This window comes from Schistosoma mansoni (genome assembly GCF_000237925.1).
Source record: "Schistosoma mansoni, WGS project CABG00000000 data, chromosome 3 unplaced supercontig 0077, strain Puerto Rico, whole genome shotgun sequence".
Classification (NCBI taxonomy): Eukaryota; Metazoa; Platyhelminthes; class Trematoda; order Strigeidida; family Schistosomatidae; genus Schistosoma; species Schistosoma mansoni.
In genome coordinates, this window is record NW_017386007.1 from 713,793 (window position 1) to 740,148 (window position 26,356).

The 26,356-nt window shown below is 39.7% G+C and overlaps 1 protein-coding gene across 1 annotated transcript in view; it reads left to right on the plus strand.

Moving 5' to 3' along the window:
• Smp_159900.1 (lamin, putative) overlaps positions 1-16,060 on the plus strand; it is a gene marked incomplete at both ends in the record, with an annotated part of 51,635 nt that extends 35,575 nt beyond the window's left edge. Inside the window, one exon of the mRNA XM_018791382.1 lies at positions 372-16,060. Coding sequence (XP_018645440.1) covers positions 372-16,060 — 15,689 coding nt within the window. The remainder of the gene's footprint in view (positions 1-371) is intronic.
• Positions 16,061-26,356: the final 10,296 nt, after the last annotated feature.

Genomic DNA, 26,356 nt, shown 5'->3' on the forward strand with positions numbered 1-26,356 from the left:
ATGAGGGTTTTCCAACTCCCCTAGGTGGGCTTTCCGTGTCCACCAACCCGGTTAAAGCTCCTGCCGGACATTCGCTTTTCGTCCTCTCGGTTTCGTGAACAACAGTAATGCTGTGAGAAGGCAGTGAGTAGGACTTCCCTGGTAGAGGCTATATACGCGAGGCCATGTGAGAGCATTTCGACAGGGGGATAGCGAACTCTCCCCACCCTCGGTCGTACCAGGGTATTTGGTGGTCCAAATGTTTAAAATTGTTCCTCTTTGTAAAATGAATAACTTTCTTAAATTTATATACAACTAGTTATGGATAATCTTATCATGAATAATGTAATCATAGCATTTTTTTTCTCTTTTTTTTCAGTCATTATCAACAGATGATCTCATTCAGACAACATTACTAGAAAAATCAGCTTTACGTGAGTTACAAGGGAAGTTTAAATGTTTAAAAGATTCTTGTACCCATTTGATTAGTCAATATCAAATGTTTAATCAGATATTATGTGAACAATTAAATTCTGTTCATTCAGCATTTAATGAATATAAATCTAATATATCTTTTTCTATTTCCTATCAATGTAAAGATGTATGTGATTCATTTATTCAAACTGACTCCTTCAGTAATTTGCACCTACTGACTACTGACACATCACATAGACAAATACCATTAGACCATGGAGATTTACATGAAGTCGAATACTATCATAGTTCATGGCCAACAGCTGAAGTCATCCCGAGCGATACCATAATATCATGTCAATCAGTGTTATCAACAGATAGTTGTACATCTGAATTATCTCAATTAAAACAAGAGTATGAAATTTTACAATCAAAATTACAAAAATCTGAAAGGGAAGTAGACGTATTACGAAACAGCCTATCAGATATCGAAAATCATATTACATTATCTATAACCAATCATCATTTTATCAAATTACAGCGTATTCTAGATGGTGGAGGATTTCCTGATGTACAATCATTGACTAAAGCATTTTTAAATCAAATTAGCACAATTCTATCTAATTTAAGTCAAAATATACCAGATCAAGATCATCATATGAAATATGAATCAATCGATCCATATCTTACTGACGAATATGATCATCAAAAACATCGACTTTATTCAGCTGAACAATCTTTTATCCGTCTAACTGAATTACATGACATTTTACAACAACAAATCCTAAAGAAGCAAAATACTTTAGTTGAACCGATTGAACAGGATACTTATCCATTCAACCGAGAAATCGACAGATTACTACAAGATGAAAAATGTGAAATCACGGATTTGGAATTGACAGAAAAACTTCAATCTGCGCTAAATGTTATATATGAAGAATTATCTTCATGTCAACAACTAGTTGAGAAACTGTTGAGTGAAAAAACAGAACACTGCAAACTTATTGCTATGCAAGCATCACAAATAGAAGAATTGACTAAGAAATTAATTGATTATGATTGTAAATTAAAAGCTTATTCAAGAGAACATAACATTGTCCGACATAATCAAGAGATGTATAATAGTAGTTGCTATGAGAACAATGAAGAAAAAGTGAAAAAGGAATATCATATATATCACCATGATTCAAATAGTAATGCATTTATGGATTCATCGACAAAAGAGATTAAAAGTAAAATATATGAACAAAAATTAATCAATAAGACAATAACTGAACATACAACTATGGTGCTTACAGAACAAAGAGAATATGAAAGAACAAAAAATAATAAAGAAACGAAACCTACCCCGTCCACAGAAACATTGTCAACATCAGGATTTACCTATCCGTCGACCGTAGACCAGTCGACCATGAGTGCAGTGGAGATGACGAGAGAGAAGCTAGTGAGTTCAAGTTTGTGTGAAGATAAGTCGAATGTGGTTAGTCAACTGCGTGAAGAGTTGGCGTCTTGTTATGAACAGATAGTGAAGCTGTCTAAATCGGTTGAGGAGAGTGATGCTTCGTTGATGGATGTTCGGCGTTTGTTGACTGTGAAGGAGAGTGAAGTTGCGGATCTGAGAGAAGAGAAGCGTCATTTGCGAGACGAAGTGAATGAGTTGAGGGAGACTGTGGAGGCAGAACGACGTGATTTGGACATTATGCGTGCCAATGTGGATGTGTTGGAGAGGAAGGAAGAGGTGTCGGCGATGTACGTGGAGAGTCGTGGACCGAACACTGCTGCTGTGGAGGAGGAGTGTGTGCAGACGGAGATTGAGGACGACGTTTATGACCTAGTGTCGTCTCTGCAGGTCGAGGTTGCCCATCTGCGTGAGGAAAATGCGGCGACGTTGACGGCTCTGGAGCGTTCACAGCTTGAGTTGATGATGAAACAGACCGAAGTGCAGGAACTGGAGTCACGTATCGTGGTGAACGAGAGGACTTGGTCGATTCCTTGTGAGACTGTGGGAAAGGCACCCGATGTGGTTGTCGGTGAGTTGGCAGAGGTTGATGACACGGACAGAGTGGAGGCAGACGTGTTTGCTGGAGTTCCTGACAAGAAGCTGGTGGAGACTGTTGCAGGTGACTCAGTGTCAGGCATTGTGCACGACCGAATGGACAGACAAACTATGGACTTATGTGTTGAGGGCGTTTCGAACGAGGAAGTGGTCTCGCCCATTCACGCCACTCAGAGTTGGACGAAACCAACGAGTGAAGAAGACAATGACGATCCTGAACTTTCCCTGTTGAATACAGACAGCCTAAGAGCGCGATTGAAAGAGGCCATGAACAGAATCAGCGAACTTGAGAATGCCAAGACAGAGTTGAGTGCGCGTCTGGGTGAGCTGGAAGGCGTCATGATGTGTGAGGAAAAGCCTATGGATGTGATGCCTCTCAGTTCAGGTGTGCCTGACCGATCGATGAAAGTCACGGACGAAGCTGATGCACTGTCGAAGCAGAACAAAGAGCTGATGACAGAGGTAGACTTGTTACGAAGCAGGATTTCAGAGCGCGTAACAATGTTGGACGATGTGTGCATGGAGATGGATGAGGTCAGAGGATCACTTGGTTTCTTGTTGAAGCAGGTGAAAGAATTGCGTGCAGCACATGCTGAGGCGAATGCTGACCGTGCCGACATGGCGAACAGAGTGAGTGAGTACGAACGGGCCTCACGTCGCCTATGCGAAACAGTTGGTCGATCCACGTCACCGGTGCAAGACATCGACTATGCACATGAAGGCTTGTCGACTGACCGTTGCACATCAGACGGGTTACGAGAGGATTTGCAGCGTGCATTGGATACACAATCGTTCGAGTTGGAGGTGGTCACTGAGAAACTGAAAGAATGTGAGTCAGTGAACAATGACCTGATCTGTGAGTGTGAGTCGCTGAAGCGTCGTCTCGAAAGCTATGTGACTGTGACCAGTGACTTGGAGAATGACGTGACCAAGACGAAAGCACTGTTGGTGTTTGTGGTTGACCATATAAGGGGCCTGCGTTCCGACTATGGAGATTGGTGTAGAGAGCACGAAGAACGAGTGCATGATTGTTTAGATGCTGTGGCAACAGGGTTGTCCCATGGTGTGGTTGAACACGTGGACCGTGAGTGTGAAACAATGACATGTCCAGAACACTTGGAGTCTACTGTTATGCTTGATAGCATTGTGCCACTACAGGAGTCTAATGAAGTTACGTCGATGCAGAGAGGAAAAGATTGGGATTCGGTAAATGAGATGAGCAGACTGTGTGACACCAATCGTGAGCTGTCTGAGGAGCTCTGCAAGTGTCGAGACCTGTGTGATAAGCAGGTGTCTGAGATGGTGTTGATGCAAACAGCTCTTCGTGAGGCAGTCGAACAGGCGTCAACTGCTCGACAGGAACTGGAAGCCTATAGACACGAGAAGGTTTGCGTAGTGTCAGATCTGGAGGGTCGATTGTCTGCTTCTCGTGACGAGTGTTCTGCATTACGGGATGAAATGTGCCGGCTTGAGAAATCGATGGAAGAGCGTTGCAACACAGTGTTGGCGATAGCCAATCGAGACTGGGAGTCGCGCGTAAACGAAATTGTGAGTGAACGCGACACAGCCATGAAAGAGTTGTCGGAACTGCGTGGTAGATTGGATATGGCAGACGATGTGGACGCCAGGTTGGTAAAAGCAGTGTGCAGAAGTGACATGAGAACTGAAATGCCAGATCGTATCATTGAACATGATGTAGCATTGTCATCAGGGTTCACTAGTGATCTGAGAGAGACTGTGAGCGTGGGCGTTGGTAAAGATGCAGAGGACGATGAGTCGAATTGCATGGTGGTTGACGGTTGGAGCGACTACTCCTCAGAATGCATACACGACGAGCACAAGCCTAGTGTGTCGGTTGGTTCTCCGACCAGACTTGTGAGTGTGGAGACTCAAGCGACAGACAGCGTGTCTTGGTTGGCTACTGACACATTGTCAACTTCAGGATTTACCTATCCGTCGACCGTAGACCAGTCGACCATGAGTGCAGTGGAGATGACGAGAGAGAAGCTAGTGAGTTCAAGTTTGTGTGAAGATAAGTCGAATGTGGTTGGTCAACTGCGTGAAGAGTTGGCGTCTTGTTATGAACAGATAGTGAAGCTGTCTAAATCGGTAGAGGAGAGTGATGCTTCGTTAATGGATGTTCGGCGTTTGTTGACTGTGAAGGAGAGTGAAGTTGCGGATCTGAGAGAAGAGAAGCGTCATTTGCGAGACGAAGTGAATGAGTTGAGGGAGACTGTGGAGGCAGAACGACGTGATTTGGACATTATGCGTGCCAATGTGGATGTGTTGGAGAGGAAGGAAGAGGTGTCGGCGATGTGCGTGGAGAGTCGTGGACCGAACACTGCTGCTGTGGAGGAGGAGTGTGTGCAGACGGAGATTGAGGACGACGTTTATGACCTAGTGTCGTCTCTGCAGGTCGAGGTTGCCCATCTGCGTGAGGAAAATGCAGCGACGTTGACGGCTCTGGAGCGTTCACAGCTCGAGTTGATGATGAAACAGACCGAAGTGCAGGAACTGGAGTCACGTATCGTGGTGAACGAGAGGACTTGGTCGATTCCTTGTGAGACTGTGAGAAAGGCACCCGATGTGGTTGTCGGTGAGTTGGCAGAGGTTGATGACACGGACAGAGTGGAGGCAGACGTGTTTGCTGGAGTTCCTGGCAAGAAGCTGGTGGAGACTGTTGCAGGTGACTCAGTGTCAGGCATTGTGCACGACCGAATGGACAGACAAACTATGGACTTATGTGTTGAGGGCGTTTCGAACGAGGAAGTGGTCTCGCCCATTCACGCCACTCAGAGTTGGACGAAACCAACGAGTGAAGAAGACAATGACGATCCTGAACTTTCCCTGTTGAATACAGACAGCCTAAGAGCGCGATTGAAAGAGGCCATGAACAGAATCAGCGAACTTGAGAATGCCAAGACAGAGTTGAGTGCGCGTCTGGGTGAGCTGGAAGGCGTCATGATGTGTGAGGAAAAGCCTATGGATGTGATGCCTCACAGTTCAGGTGTGCCTGACCGATCGATGAAAGTCACGGACGAAGCTGATGCACTGTCGAAGCAGAACAAAGAGCTGATGACAGAGGTAGACTTGTTACGAAGCAGGATTTCAGAGCGCGTAACAATGTTGGACGATGTGTGCATGGAGATGGATGAGGTCAGAGGATCACTTGGTTTCTTGTTGAAGCAGGTGAAAGAATTGCGTGCAGCACATGCTGAGGCGAATGCTGACCGTGCCGACATGGCGAACAGAGTGAGTGAGTACGAACGGGCCTCACGTCGCCTATGCGAAACAGTTGGTCGATCCACGTCACCGGTGCAAGACATCGACTATGCACATGAAGGCTTGTCGACTGACCGTTGCACATCAGACGGGTTACGAGAGGATTTGCAGCGTGCACTGGATACACAATCGTTCGAGTTGGAGGTGGTCACTGAGAAACTGAAAGAATGTGAGTCAGTGAACAATGACCTGATCTGTGAGTGTGAGTCGCTGAAGCGTCGTCTCGAAAGCTATGTGACTGTGACCAGTGACTTGGAGAATGACGTGACCAAGACGAAAGCACTGTTGATGTTTGTGGTTGACCATATAAGGGGCCTGCGTTCCGACTATGGAGATTGGTGTAGAGAGCACGAAGAACGAGTGCATGATTGTTTAGATGCTGTGGCAACAGGGTTGTCCCATGGTGTGGTTGAACACGTGGACCGTGAGTGTGAAACAATGACATGTCCAGAACACTTGGAGTCTACTGTTATGCTTGATAGCATTGTGCCACTACAGGAGTCTAATGAAGTTACGTCGATGCAGAGAGGAAAAGATTGGGATTCGGTAAATGAGATGAGCAGACTGTGTGACACCAATCGTGAGCTGTCTGAGGAGCTCTGCAAGTGTCGAGACCTGTGTGATAAGCAGGTGTCTGAGATGGTGTTGATGCAAACAGCTCTTCGTGAGGCAGTCGAACAGGCGTCAACTGCTCGACAGGAACTGGAAGCCTATAGACACGAGAAGGTTTGCGTAGTGTCAGATCTGGAGGGTCGATTGTCTGCTTCTCGTGACGAGTGTTCTGCATTACGGGATGAAATGTGCCGGCTTGAGAAATCGATGGAAGAGCGTTGCAACACAGTGTTGGCGATAGCCAATCGAGACTGGGAGTCGCGCGTAAACGAAATTGTGAGTGAACGCGACACAGCCATGAAAGAGTTGTCGGAACTGCGTGGTAGATTGGATATGGCAGACGATGTGGACGCCAGGTTGGTAAAAGCAGTGTGCAGAAGTGACATGAGAACTGAAATGCCAGATCGTATCATTGAACATGATGTAGCATTGTCATCAGGGTTCACTAGTGATCTGAGAGAGACTGTGAGCGTGGGCGTTGGTAAAGATGCAGAGGACGATGAGTCGAATTGCATGGTGGTTGACGGTTGGAGCGACTACTCCTCAGAATGCATACACGACGAGCACAAGCCTAGTGTGTCGGTTGGTTCTCCGACCAGACTTGTGAGTGTGGAGACTCAAGCGACAGACAGCGTGTCTTGGTTGGCTACTGACACATTGTCAACTTCAGGATTTACCTATCCGTCGACCGTAGACCAGTCGACCATGAGTGCAGTGGAGATGACGAGAGAGAAGCTAGTGAGTTCAAGTTTGTGTGAAGATAAGTCGAATGTGGTTGGTCAACTGCGTGAAGAGTTGGCGTCTTGTTATGAACAGATAGTGAAGCTGTCTAAATCGGTAGAGGAGAGTGATGCTTCGTTGATGGATGTTCGGCGTTTGTTGACTGTGAAGGAGAGTGAAGTTGCGGATCTGAGAGAAGAGAAGCGTCATTTGCGAGACGAAGTGAATGAGTTGAGGGAGACTGTGGAGGCAGAACGACGTGATTTGGACATTATGCGTGCCAATGTGGATGTGTTGGAGAGGAAGGAAGAGGTGTCGGCGATGTGCGTGGAGAGTCGTGGACCGAACACTGCTGCTGTGGAGGAGGAGTGTGTGCAGACGGAGATTGAGGACGACGTTTATGACCTAGTGTCGTCTCTGCAGGTCGAGGTTGCCCATCTGCGTGAGGAAAATGCAGCGACGTTGACGGCTCTGGAGCGTTCACAGCTCGAGTTGATGATGAAACAGACCGAAGTGCAGGAACTGGAGTCACGTATCGTGGTGAACGAGAGGACTTGGTCGATTCCTTGTGAGACTGTGAGAAAGGCACCCGATGTGGTTGTCGGTGAGTTGGCAGAGGTTGATGACACGGACAGAGTGGAGGCAGACGTGTTTGCTGGAGTTCCTGACAAGAAGCTGGTGGAGACTGTTGCAGGTGACTCAGTGTCAGGCATTGTGCACGACCGAATGGACAGACAAACTATGGACTTATGTGTTGAGGGCGTTTCGAACGAGGAAGTGGTCTCGCCCATTCACGCCACTCAGAGTTGGACGAAACCAACGAGTGAAGAAGACAATGACGATCCTGAACTTTCCCTGTTGAATACAGACAGCCTAAGAGCGCGATTGAAAGAGGCCATGAACAGAATCAGCGAACTTGAGAATGCCAAGACAGAGTTGAGTGCGCGTCTGAGTGAGCTGGAAGGCGTCATGATGTGTGAGGAAAAGCCTATGGATGTGATGCCTCTCAGTTCAGGTGTGCCTGACCGATCGATGAAAGTCACGGACGAAGCTGATGCACTGTCGAAGCAGAACAAAGAGCTGATGACAGAGGTAGACTTGTTACGAAGCAGGATTTCAGAGCGCGTAACAATGTTGGACGATGTGTGCATGGAGATGGATGAGGTCAGAGGATCACTTGGTTTCTTGTTGAAGCAGGTGAAAGAATTGCGTGCAGCACATGCTGAGGCGAATGCTGACCGTGCCGACATGGCGAACAGAGTGAGTGAGTACGAACGGGCCTCACGTCGCCTATGCGAAACAGTTGGTCGATCCACGTCACCGGTGCAAGACATCGACTATGCACATGAAGGCTTGTCGACTGACCGTTGCACATCAGACGGGTTGCGAGAGGATTTGCAGCGTGCACTGGATACACAATCGTTCGAGTTGGAGGTGGTCACTGAGAAACTGAAAGAATGTGAGTCAGTGAACAATGACCTGATCTGTGAGTGTGAGTCGCTGAAGCGTCGTCTCGAAAGCTATGTGACTGTGACCAGTGACTTGGAGAATGACGTGACCAAGACGAAAGCACTGTTGATGTTTGTGGTTGACCATATAAGGGGCCTGCGTTCCGACTATGGAGATTGGTGTAGAGAGCACGAAGAACGAGTGCATGATTGTTTAGATGCTGTGGCAACAGGGTTGTCCCATGGTGTGGTTGAACACGTGGACCGTGAGTGTGAAACAATGACATGTCCAGAACACTTGGAGTCTACTGTTATGCTTGATAGCATTGTGCCACTACAGGAGTCTAATGAAGTTACGTCGATGCAGAGAGGAAAAGATTGGGATTCGGTAAATGAGATGAGCAGACTGTGTGACACCAATCGTGAGCTGTCTGAGGAGCTCTGTAAGTGTCGAGACCTGTGTGATAAGCAGGTGTCTGAGATGGTGTTGATGCAAACAGCTCTTCGTGAGGCAGTCGAACAGGCGTCAACTGCTCGACAGGAACTGGAAGCCTATAGACACGAGAAGGTTTGCGTAGTGTCAGATCTGGAGGGTCGATTGTCTGCTTCTCGTGACGAGTGTTCTGCATTACGGGATGAAATGTGCCGGCTTGAGAAATCGATGGAAGAGCGTTGCAACACAGTGTTGGCGATAGCCAATCGAGACTGGGAGTCGCGCGTAAACGAAATTGTGAGTGAACGCGACACAGCCATGAAAGAGTTGTCGGAACTGCGTGGTAGATTGGATATGGCAGACGATGTGGACGCCAGGTTGGTAAAAGCAGTGTGCAGAAGTGACATGAGAACTGAAATGCCAGATCGTATCATTGAACATGATGTAGCATTGTCATCAGGGTTCACTAGTGATCTGAGAGAGACTGTGAGCGTGGGCGTTGGTAAAGATGCAGAGGACGATGAGTCGAATTGCATGGTGGTTGACGGTTGGAGCGACTACTCCTCAGAATGCATACACGACGAGCACAAGCCTAGTGTGTCGGTTGGTTCTCCGACCAGACTTGTGAGTGTGGAGACTCAAGCGACAGACAGCGTGTCTTGGTTGGCTACTGACACATTGTCAACTTCAGGATTTACCTATCCGTCGACCGTAGACCAGTCGACCATGAGTGCAGTGGAGATGACGAGAGAGAAGCTAGTGAGTTCAAGTTTGTGTGAAGATAAGTCGAATGTGGTTGGTCAACTGCGTGAAGAGTTGGCGTCTTGTTATGAACAGATAGTGAAGCTGTCTAAATCGGTAGAGGAGAGTGATGCTTCGTTGATGGATGTTCGGCGTTTGTTGACTGTGAAGGAGAGTGAAGTTGCGGATCTGAGAGAAGAGAAGTGTCATTTGCGAGACGAAGTGAATGAGTTGAGGGAGACTGTGGAGGCAGAACGACGTGATTTGGACATTATGCGTGCCAATGTGGATGTGTTGGAGAGGAAGGAAGAGGTGTCGGCGATGTACGTGGAGGGTCGTGGACCGAACACTGCCGCTGTGGAGGAGGAGTGTGTGCAGACGGAGATTGAGGACGACGTTTATGACCTAGTGTCGTCTCTGCAGGTCGAGGTTGCCCATCTGCGTGAGGAAAATGCGGCGACGTTGACGGCTCTGGAGCGTTCACAGCTTGAGTTGATGATGAAACAGACCGAAGTGCAGGAACTGGAGTCACGTATCGTGGTGAACGAGAGGACTTGGTCAATTCCTTGTGAGACTGTGGGAAAGGCACCCGATGTGGTTGTCGGTGAGTTGGCAGAGGTTGATGACACGGACAGAGTGGAGGCAGACGTGTTTGCTGGAGTTCCTGACAAGAAGCTGGTGGAGACTGTTGCAGGTGACTCAGTGTCAGGCATTGTGCACGACCGAATGGACAGACAAACTATGGACTTATGTGTTGAGGGCGTTTCGAACGAGGAAGTGGTCTCGCCCATTCACGCCACTCAGAGTTGGACGAAACCAACGAGTGAAGAAGACAATGACGATCCTGAACTTTCCCTGTTGAATACAGACAGCCTAAGAGCGCGATTGAAAGAGGCCATGAACAGAATCAGCGAACTTGAGAATGCCAAGACAGAGTTGAGTGCGCGTCTGGGTGAGCTGGAAGGCGTCATGATGTGTGAGGAAAAGCCTATGGATGTGATGCCTCTCAGTTCAGGTGTGCCTGACCGATCGATGAAAGTCACGGACGAAGCTGATGCACTGTCGAAGCAGAACAAAGAGCTGATGACAGAGGTAGACTTGTTACGAAGCAGGATTTCAGAGCGCGTAACAATGTTGGACGATGTGTGCATGGAGATGGATGAGGTCAGAGGATCACTTGGTTTCTTGTTGAAGCAGGTGAAAGAATTGCGTGCAGCACATGCTGAGGCGAATGCTGACCGTGCCGACATGGCGAACAGAGTGAGTGAGTACGAACGGGCCTCACGTCGCCTATGCGAAACAGTTGGTCGATCCACGTCACCGGTGCAAGACATCGACTATGCACATGAAGGCTTGTCGACTGACCGTTGCACATCAGACGGGTTACGAGAGGATTTGCAGCGTGCACTGGATACACAATCGTTCGAGTTGGAGGTGGTCACTGAGAAACTGAAAGAATGTGAGTCAGTGAACAATGACCTGATCTGTGAGTGTGAGTCGCTGAAGCGTCGTCTCGAAAGCTATGTGACTGTGACCAGTGACTTGGAGAATGACGTGACCAAGACGAAAGCACTGTTGATGTTTGTGGTTGACCATATAAGGGGCCTGCGTTCCGACTATGGAGATTGGTGTAGAGAGCACGAAGAACGAGTGCATGATTGTTTAGATGCTGTGGCAACAGGGTTGTCCCATGGTGTGGTTGAACACGTGGACCGTGAGTGTGAAACGATGACATGTCCAGAACACTTGGAGTCTACTGTTATGCTTGATAGCATTGTGCCACTACAGGAGTCTAATGAAGTTACGTCGATGCAGAGAGGAAAAGATTGGGATTCGGTAAATGAGATGAGCAGACTGTGTGACATCAATCGTCAACTCATATGTGAAATTTTACCTCGTACTGCTTTGTCAAGTGAATTTGGTTTTTATCATAATTCCACATTGGATTTCGTGTCTAGTTCAAATGTCGTTGACGAGCTTTCTCAGCTGAAGCACAATTTTTCAAATCTTTCAATGTCCTTAGCATTCGCTGTTGATTTTGTAGAGTTGTGTATGAAGTTAATTTCACTGTTTGGGAATTTGTTTTTGAATTTATCGAGATACTCGGCTGCCACTTTTGATGATGTATTACGTATTGATTTGATAGATCTTTTATCAGATATTGTATTGTTTTCAAAATCTTCGAATTTTGTTGAAGTTTTTGGTGATTATTCTAATCATTTGAAATGTTTCAGTAATTTACATGATTTACTATTATCCCCTGGGTTAGCTTCTTGTAGTTTATGTAAAATTCAAAATGTTTCTGATCCTTGTTTTATATGTAATTTATGTGTTCGTTGTATTACTTCTATTCAAAATCCTGATGTTTACAATTTCATGTTAAATGCTGAATATCCTGAAATCAATCCAATGAATGGTAGTACTGATGATGTTGTTGATGATGAGGATGTGAACTCTCCTTGTGATTTAATATCTGACCATACTCCTTATACAGATCATTCACAACTTGTCACACAACAATCTCTACCTATTGATACTCAACAATCTGAACTTGAACATAAACTTATCATTGCTAAATCAGAAATGAATCGACTATATGATTTATTATATAATATAAGATCAAACAACCATAATGAACAAGAAAGAGATCAAGATCAATTATTATCCATCTCTACTATCAATTTAAATCTACAACGATTTATAGATGGTTTATTCAAAGAAATTCTTCAATCCTTGAATGAATCAACTTCTTCTTCATCATCATCATCATCTATCTCCTGTCTTACTGATTGTATTCAGAAGTATGTTATGCTTAATAATGAATTAATTACTTTCCCTAAAAATCAATATACTACTAATTACTATAAACATCTTAATCAATTTATGAATCTTTCTCATTTGAATCATAAACCAATAATCGATAATAATAATAATAATAATAATAATCAATTCAAAGATTCACAAATAGAAATTCAAAAAATTTATTTTGAAAATTTATATTTAAAAAAACAAAATGATCAAATATTTAATGATATGAATCAACAATTTTCAATGATCAAATTATTAATCAATAAATCAATATCCAATCAAATATTGAATACTTTCTTTGAAAAATCAATAACCAATTCATTTATAATGAATCATCATTTTAATCAATATTATAAATTTATTGATTATTTATTAAATGAAAGAAATCAATTAATCAATGAAAATTTATATTATAAAAATTATATTAATAATAATAATGAATCACATTTAATCGATATCGAAAATATTGATAATAATGATAATAATAATGATAAAGATGATCTGGATCATTTCGTTAAACAACAATTAGATCAATTCAATCATTCTATATTAAAAACAAATCATTATTTATTGAATAAAATTAATAAAATCAATTTAAAAATTGATAATATTGAAAATCAATTAAATAATAATCAAAAATATTTTAATCAAAAATTAATCAATTTACAAAAAATCAATAATCAATGGAAAAATAATATTAATTTAATGTTTAATCATTTATTTAATTTAATTCATAAAATTAATTCTCATGATGATGATGATATTACAACAACGACGACGATGACGGCAGAAACAATGACAGCGGCGGCGGCGTCGACGACGGTGACAACTGATCAGATACAAACACATGATTTCAATATCACAGAACAAAGTTTATCGAATGTAACAGCAACGACGATGACGACAGCAACAACGACTACGGTGAGGTCGACGACAACTCCAGCAACAGATATACCGTTGTCAACTTATCATTTAAATGAATCACCTATCAATATATTAAGTCCAAATGATATTATGCCATCATTTGATTTATTAATGAATCAATTACAACCTCAATTAAATAAAATGGGAATGATAGAAAATCAATTAAATTCATATAATATTCTAATAAAACAATTAATTAAACAATCTAATAAACTTAATAATGAAATAAATCAATTACAATCATTAATTAATAATCAAAATAATGAAACAATGATAATTGATCACTTAGTTACTGACAATGTTGCCATAGCAACTGAACCAATCGAAGAAAATGATCATGATGACAATGTTACCATAGCAACTGAACCAACTGAAGTAGACAATCATGATGATGATGATAATACAAATATTGAAATGATTATGGAAAAAATGAAAACATATACAAGTCAATTAAATTGTATCAGAAAGAAACTTATACAAATAAAACAAGAAAAATCTAACCTATTATATCATCAAATGAATGAAAAACCATTGGAACTATTGAATATTGAACAAATGGAAACACATAATGAAGATACTACTCATGTAGACTATGAGTTAGTAGTAGAAGAAGAAGAGCAAAAACAAGTGGAAGAAGAAGAAGATATTCATAGATGTCATCAATCTACATCTTTAAATAAGAAGATTGATCATGTTGAATGCATCAATGAACAATGTCATCAACAACTATCTACTATTAAAGAAGATATTTCAACAATTAAAACAATGATATTACATATAAAAGAATATATGAATAGAAACCTTCAACATACATTCATCTATACTTCGATGGATTTACATCAAGCTTTAGAATTGGATAAATCAGATGATTTGTTATGTAATAAATTGAAAATGTTCTCGAAATTCACTCATAATCTATATGAATTACTGCAACTTTACACTGTGCTTTCAGTGCCTGAAGTATCTTCTGTTGAAGTATGTTCCGAAGATGATATTGTTACATTTCTGGATACTTTATTAAGTAGTATAAAGAATATTCTAGAAAGAAATGATACTAAAAATAGTAATATACCTATTATTGATTCTACTCATCAATGTATAGACTCATTAGAACAACAAACAACAAACCAGAGAACCGATGAAATGATATCGTCTTTGAATGAAATCCCTATTACAACTGAAGTACAATTGATAAGGGATCAGTTACAATCACATGATCCTGAAGTTAGAATAGTTGAAGAAACTATCAATGTCACAGAACAAAGTCTATTGAATGTCAGAAGAGATTGTACTGAATTCAAAGATGATGAAAGGTCGGTTGGAAATTCTACTCCTGATGATTCAGATGTACTTCATAGATCTAATAATAAGCTTTTGTGCCGATCATTTTCACTGCTGAATTTATCTCAATTCAATGATAAATCAATGAAATTAGATTCACCATTAGCCTTAAATGGTATTTCGCTCAAAAGATTATTCAAATCCATGGTAGCAATATCATCACAGACGTCGACATATCCATTATCTATAATGTATTTACTCAGACCACCATATCTTACATTTGTATTGGAATCTCTTCAAAAATTAGAAGTATCCACTCCAGCTATTCTATTGAATTTACAACAACAACTACGTATTCTTCTACTTCTGACACCAGAAAATCATTTAGCATGTTTAGAACATGTCCATAAATACTTAACTGATATCGATACATATTTACTTGTGAAAGAACTTATCACACGGAAATCGTTGAATGATTTACGTTTTGAACTACTCAAACTGACTAGACTTAAACATATTGAAAGAAAAAAACGAATGGATAATATAACCATGAATACCAGCTCGACTTTGTCATCTAGTTCGTTTATATCATTAGATTTACAAACTCTTTTGCCTGAAGATGTTCTTGATAAGAAAATCTTACATATTAAAGAGAAATTGAATCAAACCATTCTCAGTTATAAGTGTATTCAAGAGTTGCTAAACCATAAAGATGACTTTACTCTTAATATCACTGGTGATGTGGATCTTGTTGGTTCTGATACTACTACTACTACTGGAAGTGATACCTTCTTATGTTATAGATCATCAGATCATGATCCACAATTTTATATTTCTCATGATAAAGAACAATCTCAGATTACCATTTCAAAAAATAATGAAGATCCTGTTTTCATTGCTGATCATAGTGAACTAGACTATGCTTTACGTTTATTACATTTACGTGATACTGAACTGTTATATATCATCTCAACACAAAATAAATCTGAGGAAGAATCAACCTACAATGTTAAATATAATCTATCTGCATCTATATTGACTAGTGAAGTTCTCAAAGAGAAGCTTAAGAAATTCTTATATTGGGAAAATATAGATCCAATCAATATAAACAGTATACCAATTCATCGTATTAACATCAATATGTTAGAATTACAAGAATCCTCTGAACAACAACAACAAATTGATACAATATCATCTGTTTCTAAGAATCAATTATTTATAAATATTGAAACAACAGAAATAACAGATCAATCTACTACTGGTCAAATGTCCTATCATGAAGATATGGATGTAAGTGATATTTGGGTAGTAATTTTCTTATCAGAAAGGATTTTGAGGAGATTTAGTATTTTTCATAGTTGAAAGCGTGAGTCAATTGATGCTAGACTACCATAGAAAACCTGGAAGCACTGCTTGACGGCCGTTTCGTCCTATTATGGGACTCCTCATCGGTGCGCATCCACGATCCCGCACTCGCTAGCAGGATTCGAACCCAGGACCTACCAGTCTCGAGCCAAAGCCCTTAACCGATAGACCACCTAGCCGGCCGGCATCCAATGGTGTTAATGTCTAACTTCAACTGATCCACGAAGTTCAGCAACCTTTCACCAATCATCCTCATTGAGTTGATATCTCACAACAGACGTGGTTTGAACTCCACTGGTCACTGCTTCTCACTCATTTTGTTTAGAAGAAGACTCTGAACAGTACTTCGTTGTCGTGACAGAATTCAACTGGAATTGGAAGCTTAGATTCGAGAACAAATAACTATATTGCCAACTCAGACGATTTCTAAGGCTATCAACTATACTAGTATTTTACCAGTCAGTTGTTATGTCACACACAAATAACTAAGATCCCATACTTCTTTTTTTTCAGTGGTATGAACAACATTTGTATACATTAGTTCAAAATGCATTGAATGCATTAAATCAAATGAATCAACATTTTCTTGAATCTAAAAAACCATTGCTATCTGAATGTAGACAAGAAGAGTTCATCAATATCTTGACGAAATTATTAACTACTATCCCAATCAACAGCGGTATACAACAAGATCCTCATGAAAAAACTGTTCCAAAAATATTTCCATCATCATCTTTTTCATTCTCTCCATCTTTAACATCATCATCATTGTTGGAAGAACATCAAAGATGTAATACAACTGCTACTACAATGACACCTTCAGGAATTACTCTTTCATCTACTACTCCTACTTACAACACCACTACAACCGCTACATCATTTTCACAGGCTAAACCAATCTCTGAAATATCTGATTCATCTAATTTAAGTTTGACAACAAATTTAACTTATCCAAGACGTTCAGAAAAAACATCTATTCATGAATTGATTAGTTCAGTGGATCATTTAAAAAATTTGAAGGAATTACGTAATTTAGCTAAATATCTATTAGATCAATATCATATTGTTACATCTGAAGTAAGTAATTGATTGTTTGTATTGTTATATGATAATCTTAACGTTTCTATCTTTGTTTTAACACAACTTACTTACTTACTTACTTACGCCTGTTACCCCTCATCGAGTAGCATAGGCCGCTCACCAGCATTCTCCATCCAACTCTGTCCAGTTGTTATTCATCCTTTTCATATCAGCTTCTATCTCCCGACGTAATGTGTTCTTTGGCAGTTATTATTAAATGCTTTAACTTGTTTAAGTAATATAGTTGATATATTGGTCACTTATGATGAGAATGTTTACATGGCTGACGTTTGACCTTCTTCCAACGCTGTTCATTCAACCCTAAAAATGAAGTAGATTCATCTATCTCCTTTCTTGCTGTAATTCTGACAAGGTGGAATGATCCATTTCAATAAAATAAAGATGGGACTAGCAGTTAACCAACTTCTATACATGTGTATTCTATTTTACAGAAATAACAGTTTTATTCACTCTGTATGATTTCGGATACGTGATGTCCGTAATATTTATTTATTTAAACACATACATATTGGTACAAAAGGGCACCAGATACATATGCGCCACACTTTTTGTGTTAGGGCTGTGATACTGCCCACGTGCCCGAACCGAAGCAGGTGGTTTTCTTATGGGGGCCACACCCTGAGCTTTTGACCTAAAGGTCTGATCCACAAGGCAGTGGAGCATCGTAAGGGAAGCAGTCCCATGGTAGCTGGTGACCAACGACTGATTCATGCGCCATTTGTTCCCTCAGGATGCTGGATCACATGTGCACCATTGATTTGGAATCAGGGTTTTCCAACTCCCCTAAGTGAATGCGCCGTGTTCACCAACCCGGTTAAAGCGCCAGACATTCTCTTTTCATTCCCTCAATTTCGTAAAGAACACCCCCGCCACGAGAAGGCAATGAATAGAACTTCCCTGGCAGGGGCTATATACGCGTGGCCATGTGAGAGCATTTCGAGAGGGAGAACGGACTCTCCCCACTCTCGGTCGTACCAGGGCATTTGGGGTCTATAGGATGAATTGATGTGGAAAATTCTTTCCTTTTGAAAAACAACAGTCGGAAAATAGCTTTTCAATAAACGCTTCACATTTAAGAACATGAAAGTCAAAAGCATAATTCTTGAAACTTCGTTTCTATGAATTATTTTTATACACATATTATAACATTTAAAGATAACTAAACCTTCCATGTACTTAAGAGAATATTTTATGCAACCAAACTATAGCTAATGTTAATAATCCAGAAACTGTTTTACTTGTGAATGAAAAATAAACATACTCCCATATGGTCACTTATATATCTATCTACGACGGATGAAAGAGAGTTAAGGGAGGCCAAATCTAAACGTGGTATCATAACTATAAAGTCAATAACTTGTAGTCTTAGCCATGTTGGTAGATGCAGACCACTTGATTGGGGCCCATGTGACTATCGCAACCAATGGTTGGATACTCTGAGTGACATGGCTCAGAATTGATCACAATAGTGTATGTGTATAAACTCTTTTTCTTCTCTTAAACTATGAGGTTAAAACTGCTTTATATCTTTCTACGAACTAATTCTGTTTTCATGTATCATATCTCTATATGCACACTTGCTTTTGCTGCGATTTAAGTAACTGCTTCTATGAATTTAATTTTTTTCTTGTTGTGCTAATGAGGTATGTCAGTCTGAACCGATGTATGTATGTGCCTGGTCCTATGTTACAGAAGACTGACCACGACCAACGCAAAAATTATAAATGCTATGAAACCTAGTTTTCGTTGTTTATCAAACTTCACTAATGAATTTCATATAACACTTTGCTCTTTTTTTTATTCATTTTTGATACTTATTCGTATTTAGCTGGAGCTTCAGTCGGATACTAATTGGTGTTTAAGACAGAGATTAACAAATGCAAACAGTCAATTAAATCGACTAACAGGCTTGCTCAATAAAGGCAGTCAAGGATTATCATCGATTGAAGAAGATTTAAGCTTAGGAACAGACAAAACTTCATTACGTTCAGGTACTGATTAATACGTTATTTACTATTTTAATGATCATTTATTTAAAATTAACCTTCTTTTTAATGTAATATACCGATTAAGGCGATTGATGTGGGATTTTTTATAGTTCCAATGGACTTTTAGTGGCCCTATATCTGACTCCAGTTAGGTCGTTTCTGATTGTTACTGAAATTTATATCCCGGCTACCATCGTATGCAATCACCGATTTAAATCGCGTTAGTGAATAACGGAGTTAAATAAGTCTAATACGAGAATGGATTTCGGATGGTATATTTCGTACAATCGTTGATCTGAACAGACAGTCAGAGAAACAAAGTAAAGAGAAGAGAGCTAGGCCAAACGAAATGATGCTCAGTGCAGAAAGCTAGTGAGCCTATTCCATTTAATCAAGCGTTAATTCATATTTTTAGTCAGAGGAAAATAAGTCACAGACACAAGATAAATAAGGTAAGTAATCGACACATACAATCACATATAAAAACAGTCAACGTTGATTAGCTAATAAATAACATGATCAAACTGTGGCTTGAGAATAATGAATAATTGAAATCATGAGTCAATTGAAGTGAGACCATCATGGAAAACCTGGAAGCACTTCTTGACGGCCGTTTCGTCCTATTATGGGACTCCTCAGTGGCAGTGCGCAACCACGAATAAATTGGCTTGTCCAGAAGTTAGAAAACCTGTGTAGTCTTGACATAGTACCAGTCCCTACAGACTCATAGAGCGATAACAATGTTGATAATAAGGTGATATGTCACTCTTAAACTTTCTGATTCAACAAACAAATACTACCACAACTTCAACAACAATCCATGAGTCAAAACATAACAACAACAAGCAATAGATGTGCGAAGGAATTTTCTATAACTTCATATAATACGTCTTGAATTCATGCTAAATAATGAGAAAATAAGACTATCATAGTTTATTTTATCAGTTTTGTACAATAATGTAGTCGAACGCGTCGACAACTTCACCTATATTGGAAGTCTGATCAGCCCTAATGGGTTGGTGTCTGACGAAATCTCTGCACGGATTCAAAAAGCTCGTTTGACTTTAGCCAACTTACATCACCTATGGCGAAGACGAGATATCCGTCTATCAATTAAGGGACGAGTATACTGCGCAGCAGTTCGCTCTGTTCTACTTTACGGCTGTGAAACATGGCCATTAAGAGTAGAAAGTACTCGCAGGTTACTGGTATTTGACCACAGATGTCTTAGAAATATTACTCTCATCTGCTGGGATCACCGGGTAAGTAATAGTGAGGTTAGACACAGGGTATTAGGGAATGATGGTGATGAATATTCATCGACTGAAATGGTTGGGCCACGTGTTACGTATGTCTGGACACCGATTACCACGATGCGCTATGCTGACTAGTATTGGGGATGGTTGGAAAAGAGTTAGGGGCGGCCAAATCAAAACGTGGCATCAGAGCTTCAAGTCACTAACTTCTAGTCTGAGCCATGTTGGTAGATGCAGACTACTTGGTTGGGGTCCGCGTGTCTATCGTAACCAATGTTTAGAGACTCTGGGTGACATGGCTCAGAATCGACCACAATGGCGTAGGTGTATACACTCTTTATCTTCTCTTAAACCTTGAGATTAAAATTCCTTTATATCTGTCTTCCTTCCTATACTATATCCTTATATACAACTTTTCTTTTATATACTACCACCACCACCACCACTAAATTAACTACTTCTATGAATCCGGTGTTCATCTTGTTGTGCTAACTGAGGAGTCTCACAATAGGACGAAATGGCCATCCAGTGCTTTTAGGTCTTCGATCATGGTCTAGCTTCAATTGACTCATGATCTTAACTATATAAAATTACTAAAATCTCCACAAAACCCCCTTGTGATAATGATAAGTTTTGGATTAGAATGTTGCTTTGTACATCAACAACACTCAATATCACTATTAAAATATGTACATGATTGAACTATATTTGAATTCCCAATCTATTTCAATTCATTATTAAGTTTTTGATACATCTCTCTTTTATTAGAACATTATGATGGAATACGTCAAAGATCTCTTCAACCCACCTATTATAATCTTAATACTTTACAAGAAAAGCATACAACCAGTGGTCGACGTTTAAATTTTATTCCTTCTTCAAATGAACATTTAGTAAGTTATTTACAATTAATTATGTAATCATATATGAAGGTTATATTTCGTAAAGGTACTTGAATGTTTGTAAAATAATCTAAAGGAAAACATACACACACACACAAAAGAAAAGATAGTAACTAATCAATACTTATGTTGTTATGATTGTTTTTGTTTATATTTTACATAAACCGATCAATAAAATCACGTGTCCATATTTGTTTCATATGATAAAGGTATTTATTTTCACTTTGTTTGTTTATCAATAATAAAGTACTTTTATCGATTTATTATTTTGTTCTAATTTTTGGTTAAAGATAATTGATCAATGTATTTTAGGTGATGATAATCAGTTACAATGTGAATATTATTATTATCAGAAGGGGTTTCTGTGGAGATTTGAGTATTTTCATCGTTGAAATTGTGAGTCAATTGAAGCTAGACTACCATGGAAAGCCTGGAAGCACTGCTTGACGGCTGTTTCGTCCTATTGTGGGACTCCTCAGCAGTGCGCATTCATGATCCCGCACTCGCGAGATTCGAACCCAGTACCTATCAGTCTCACGCCAGAGCACTTAACCGATAAACCACTGAGCCGGCATCCCATGATGTTTATGTCTTACTCCAACCAATCCACGAAGTTGAGCAACCTTTCACCAATCGTCTTCAGTTAGTTGATATCTCTCAACAGACGTGGTTTGAACTCCATTGGTCACTGCTTCTCGAAGTCAGTCACTAGTGAGCATATGATTATTATTTTCAGAAGGGGTTTTTGTGGAGATTTAGTATTTTCATAGTTGAAAGCGTGAGTCAATTGAATAGTTTATTACTTGTCATTTATGTATAAGTAGTTTCAATGAAACTATAAAATATATGGACGACCTTTGAGCGACGCCTTGATGACCTTCAGAATGTTCACCTTCTTAATAGAGTTAAATGAAGTTTATATAACAGTTTGAAGAGTAAGGAATATGATTTATAGATGATTGTTTGGATTAGTAACTAGATTTAAAGTTTTTATCACGAACTGACATCAGCTAAAATGCTAAAACGCTATTTGACGGAATGGATAAATGAATTTCGTGCCAAAATTCACGATCTGATATCTGATTGGTTAGTTCGTAAATTATAGTCTTATATTTTTATACTGTGTTAATACTAGTTAAAATCGATGAAATGTACAATGCAGAAATAGTTACCTCTCTCACCAATCGATATTCAGTAGAATTACGTCAGAAGATGCGGTCTTATGACAGCCAGTGTCCATGATCAGGTTCATGCACCAATAGATTCTTCATGATCTTGGAGCACATGCATACCATTGGTTTGAAATCAGAATTTTTCAACTAAGGTGGATCCTATGTACCCGTCAACCCAGTTTAAGCACTAGCCATTCGCCTTTCGTCCTGGCTGGTGCTAGTCATCAGGAAACGATCTTTATAAGTACAAAGCATACTTCTAACCTTAAGGAAACTGATAATTTTCATGGAATCCGAATCCACATCACCCAGTTTAACATTATGAAATTATACAACTGAACTATTTGGACCTCACTTGACATCCTGTATGTCTGACATATCTACATTAGTTGATCACTGAGCAGTAATCAATGTCAAGTTTGTCCCACTAACTGGCTTAAACTAACTACCACCCGAAAGAAAAGATATCCCCGTACTTTAATTTATACAGTAAGAAAAGTAAGACTAGTTAAACAGTAATTTCTACAAACTTTTCATATATTCTGATTGGTATTCTCTTTCTTAAATCCCTTAATGTAGGTTAGATCTAGTTATTCGTCATCCATTCAAACAATGGGAAGGAAATCAATATTAAAATCAAAATCCAAGTCTGACGTATCATCAATGACATCAAGAATCAGTGATCCTGATTATTTTATAATTCATGGAATGTTTATTCCAATGAAAATAATGGTAAGAAATTTTTCATTTATGTGAAATTTGACTCATAACGATATCAGCAGCACACACCTCAGGTAGAAGTGAAGTGTTCAAATCTCTTCACAGATGGCTCTATTCATCATGGCCATGTTTCACACTCATAAAGTAGAACAGAGAGAACTGTTCCGCAACAAACTTCTCCTTTGTTTGGTAGTTGGACATCTCTCCTGCGTCGCAAATGACTCAGGTCGACAAAGGTAGTCGAGATTTCTTCAGACACTAGACCAGCAGGACATATAAGACTCGCGATAAGTACAGCAGTCGATACGTTGAACTACTTCACTCTTCTTATGATCAAATCAAGAACTGACACAAACCAATTCTGAAGCAAAATTTTGCACTTGGAAGGAGAGAACCACATCTTAAAAATGATTGTATTGTTGCTTAAGGTAGTCAAAATCTCTTCATTTTGTCAGTGCGTTCATCAAACATAACTGCATCATCTACGTATTCTAAGTCAACAAGTGAATCTCGTGGTAAAGGACCCATCTCTCGAAAGTTAGATGACGAGTGTTAGCTCTAAATGCATATCTATGATGAAGTTTAGTAAAGACGAGAAAAGTAGATATTCCTGAAGAACACCATTTGAGGTAATCAATTCCAATGACAGTTCTCCATAAGTTCCAGTGGACAACCTGTACAAGGTTGGTGTACTTCTTTGGTACGCGTAAAATAGAACCGCATTATCAACAGAGTCAGATATAGAAAAGTACATTTAAAAACGTGCCGAAAGTTGAATATTTGGTCTATTTATGCACGTCCAGGTCTGGAACCAGTCTGTTTCTCTTGGATTTGCTCTCCACGAGCTCTAGTTATGTGTGGAAGTATTATTAAATCTATTATTTCATACTGTATATTAGTTCAATTGATTCCTCTGTTATTGTCACAAGAGGACATTGATCCTTTCTTATCGACTAAAACGATCAGTGATTAAAATGGATCAGATGGAATTGCGTTCAGTTACCAAACAAGCTAAGATCTAAGTCAGTCTTACAGCTAAAACTGGACTACTATCATTAGAGTTCTCAGAGGTCAATCCATCAGCCCTTACTGCTTCCCCTTATTTTAGATTCCACTCCACTCCGCTAACCGACTGACTATCTAACTTTGTACGTTGATCAATGGGCTAAAAGGTGTCACTTACTTGAAAAAAATTATACAATATCCAAGATTCAGATCTGATATGTTGTCAGTATTAGGAATAGAATTTGCCTTTAAGTTATATAGCAATAAATAATGACATTATGGATATCTACATATGTAGTGATCTCGTTAAGTTCTGTGAACTAGTTAGTTCAATTAAAGTGAAGCTTTCATCGTATACATACATACGTATTGATATAATATTATAATGTTAGCAGTCGTTTACTCATCATAATAATTTTTTTATTTGTAAAATGTAATTAAACATTAGTGACAACTGATTCTCGTGTATTATTTCATCGTTGAATCCATGAGTCGATCTAAGTTAGACCACTGTTGAAAACCTGAAAGAGCTGGACGGCTGTTTCGTCCTAGTATGAGACTCCTCAGAAATGCACATCCACGATCCCACAGGCGGTACTCGGATCCAAGACCTTCGATCTCGCATGAAAACTCCTAACTTCTAAACCACTGAGCCGGTCTCATATCTTTTATATCTTTAGGAATCAACTGAAGAACACTTTCAGCATGATCTAATAGTGACTGAAAAATAATTATAGATGATTGAATTAATAAAATGAATTCTTATTTCATTTGGATTTTAATTAATTCACTTCATGTATTGTTAACCTTTTCATAAAACCTAAAGATTCCAAGTTGTGTTGTTTTAAATATTACTTTGTGTCGTTTTAAGTTCAGTTATAACAGTGCTCCAAATGCCCTGGTACGGCCGAGAGTGGGAAGAGTCCGCTCTTCCTCTCAAAATGCTATCACATGGCCACGCGTATATAGCCTCTGTTAGGGAAGTTTTACTCACTGCCTTCTCGTGGCGGGGGTGTTGTTTACGAAATTGAGGGAATGAAAAGCGACTGTCCGGCGCTTTAACCGGGTTGATGAACACGGTGGGTCCAACTAGGGAAGTTGGGAAACCCTGATTCCAATCCAATGGGACACATGGGCTCCAGTATCCTGAGTGAACAAATGGCGTATGAACCAATTGTTGATGACCGGCTAGCATGAAACTGCATCACCTTACGATGTTCCACTGCCTTATGGATCAGACCTTTAGGTCAAAGGCTCCGGGTGTGGTCCCGTAAGAAAACCAACTGCTTCAGTTTGGGCACGTAGGAGCATATATATTTCTGATGCCCCTTTGTACCAATATGTATATGTTTAAATAAATAAGTTATAGCACTTTCATAATGGTTATTATTATTGTTTGTTTATTTGTTTATTAGCAATCTATTTCATCACAAACAGTAAAACATAAAAAACTATCATGTCTTCCACGGAACACATTTAATTGTGGTCCAATATTAAAACGTTCTTCAATTCATCAACATTCACGTAAACGTTATCATTCATCTACTGATTATACAAATCAATCATTATCTACTAGTTCTTGTGTGAATGATCAATCAATCAATAGTAGAACAATTACATCAACGTTAACACCGACGCCAACAACACCCACACCGACATCAACAACACCGACAGCAACAGCACCGACAACAACCCTAACAGATTCATCTAAACAATTAGATAACAATAATAATCCAAATATTATTATCTCTCATTGGAATGAATTAGAAGAAGGACAACAAAAATTACATCATGCATCCATGTCTATCATCAAAGATTATGAATATTATCATAATAAATCATTATCTCTATCAGTTTCTTCAACAATGAATAATGATAATGATATACAATATAATGAAAAACAATCATTATTATATGAATATCAATCTAATACTACTACTGATAATACTACTGATAACATCAATAGTAGTAATATTCATCATCAATTACCAGAAAGTTCAACATCAGCATCAGCATCAACATCATCATCATTGTCATATTCAAGTTATCATTCACATTCACATTCACATAATAATAACAGTCGTATGATGATGAAATCAAGAAAATTAAAATTTCATTCACGTTTTCTTAATTTATTTAAATCGAATTT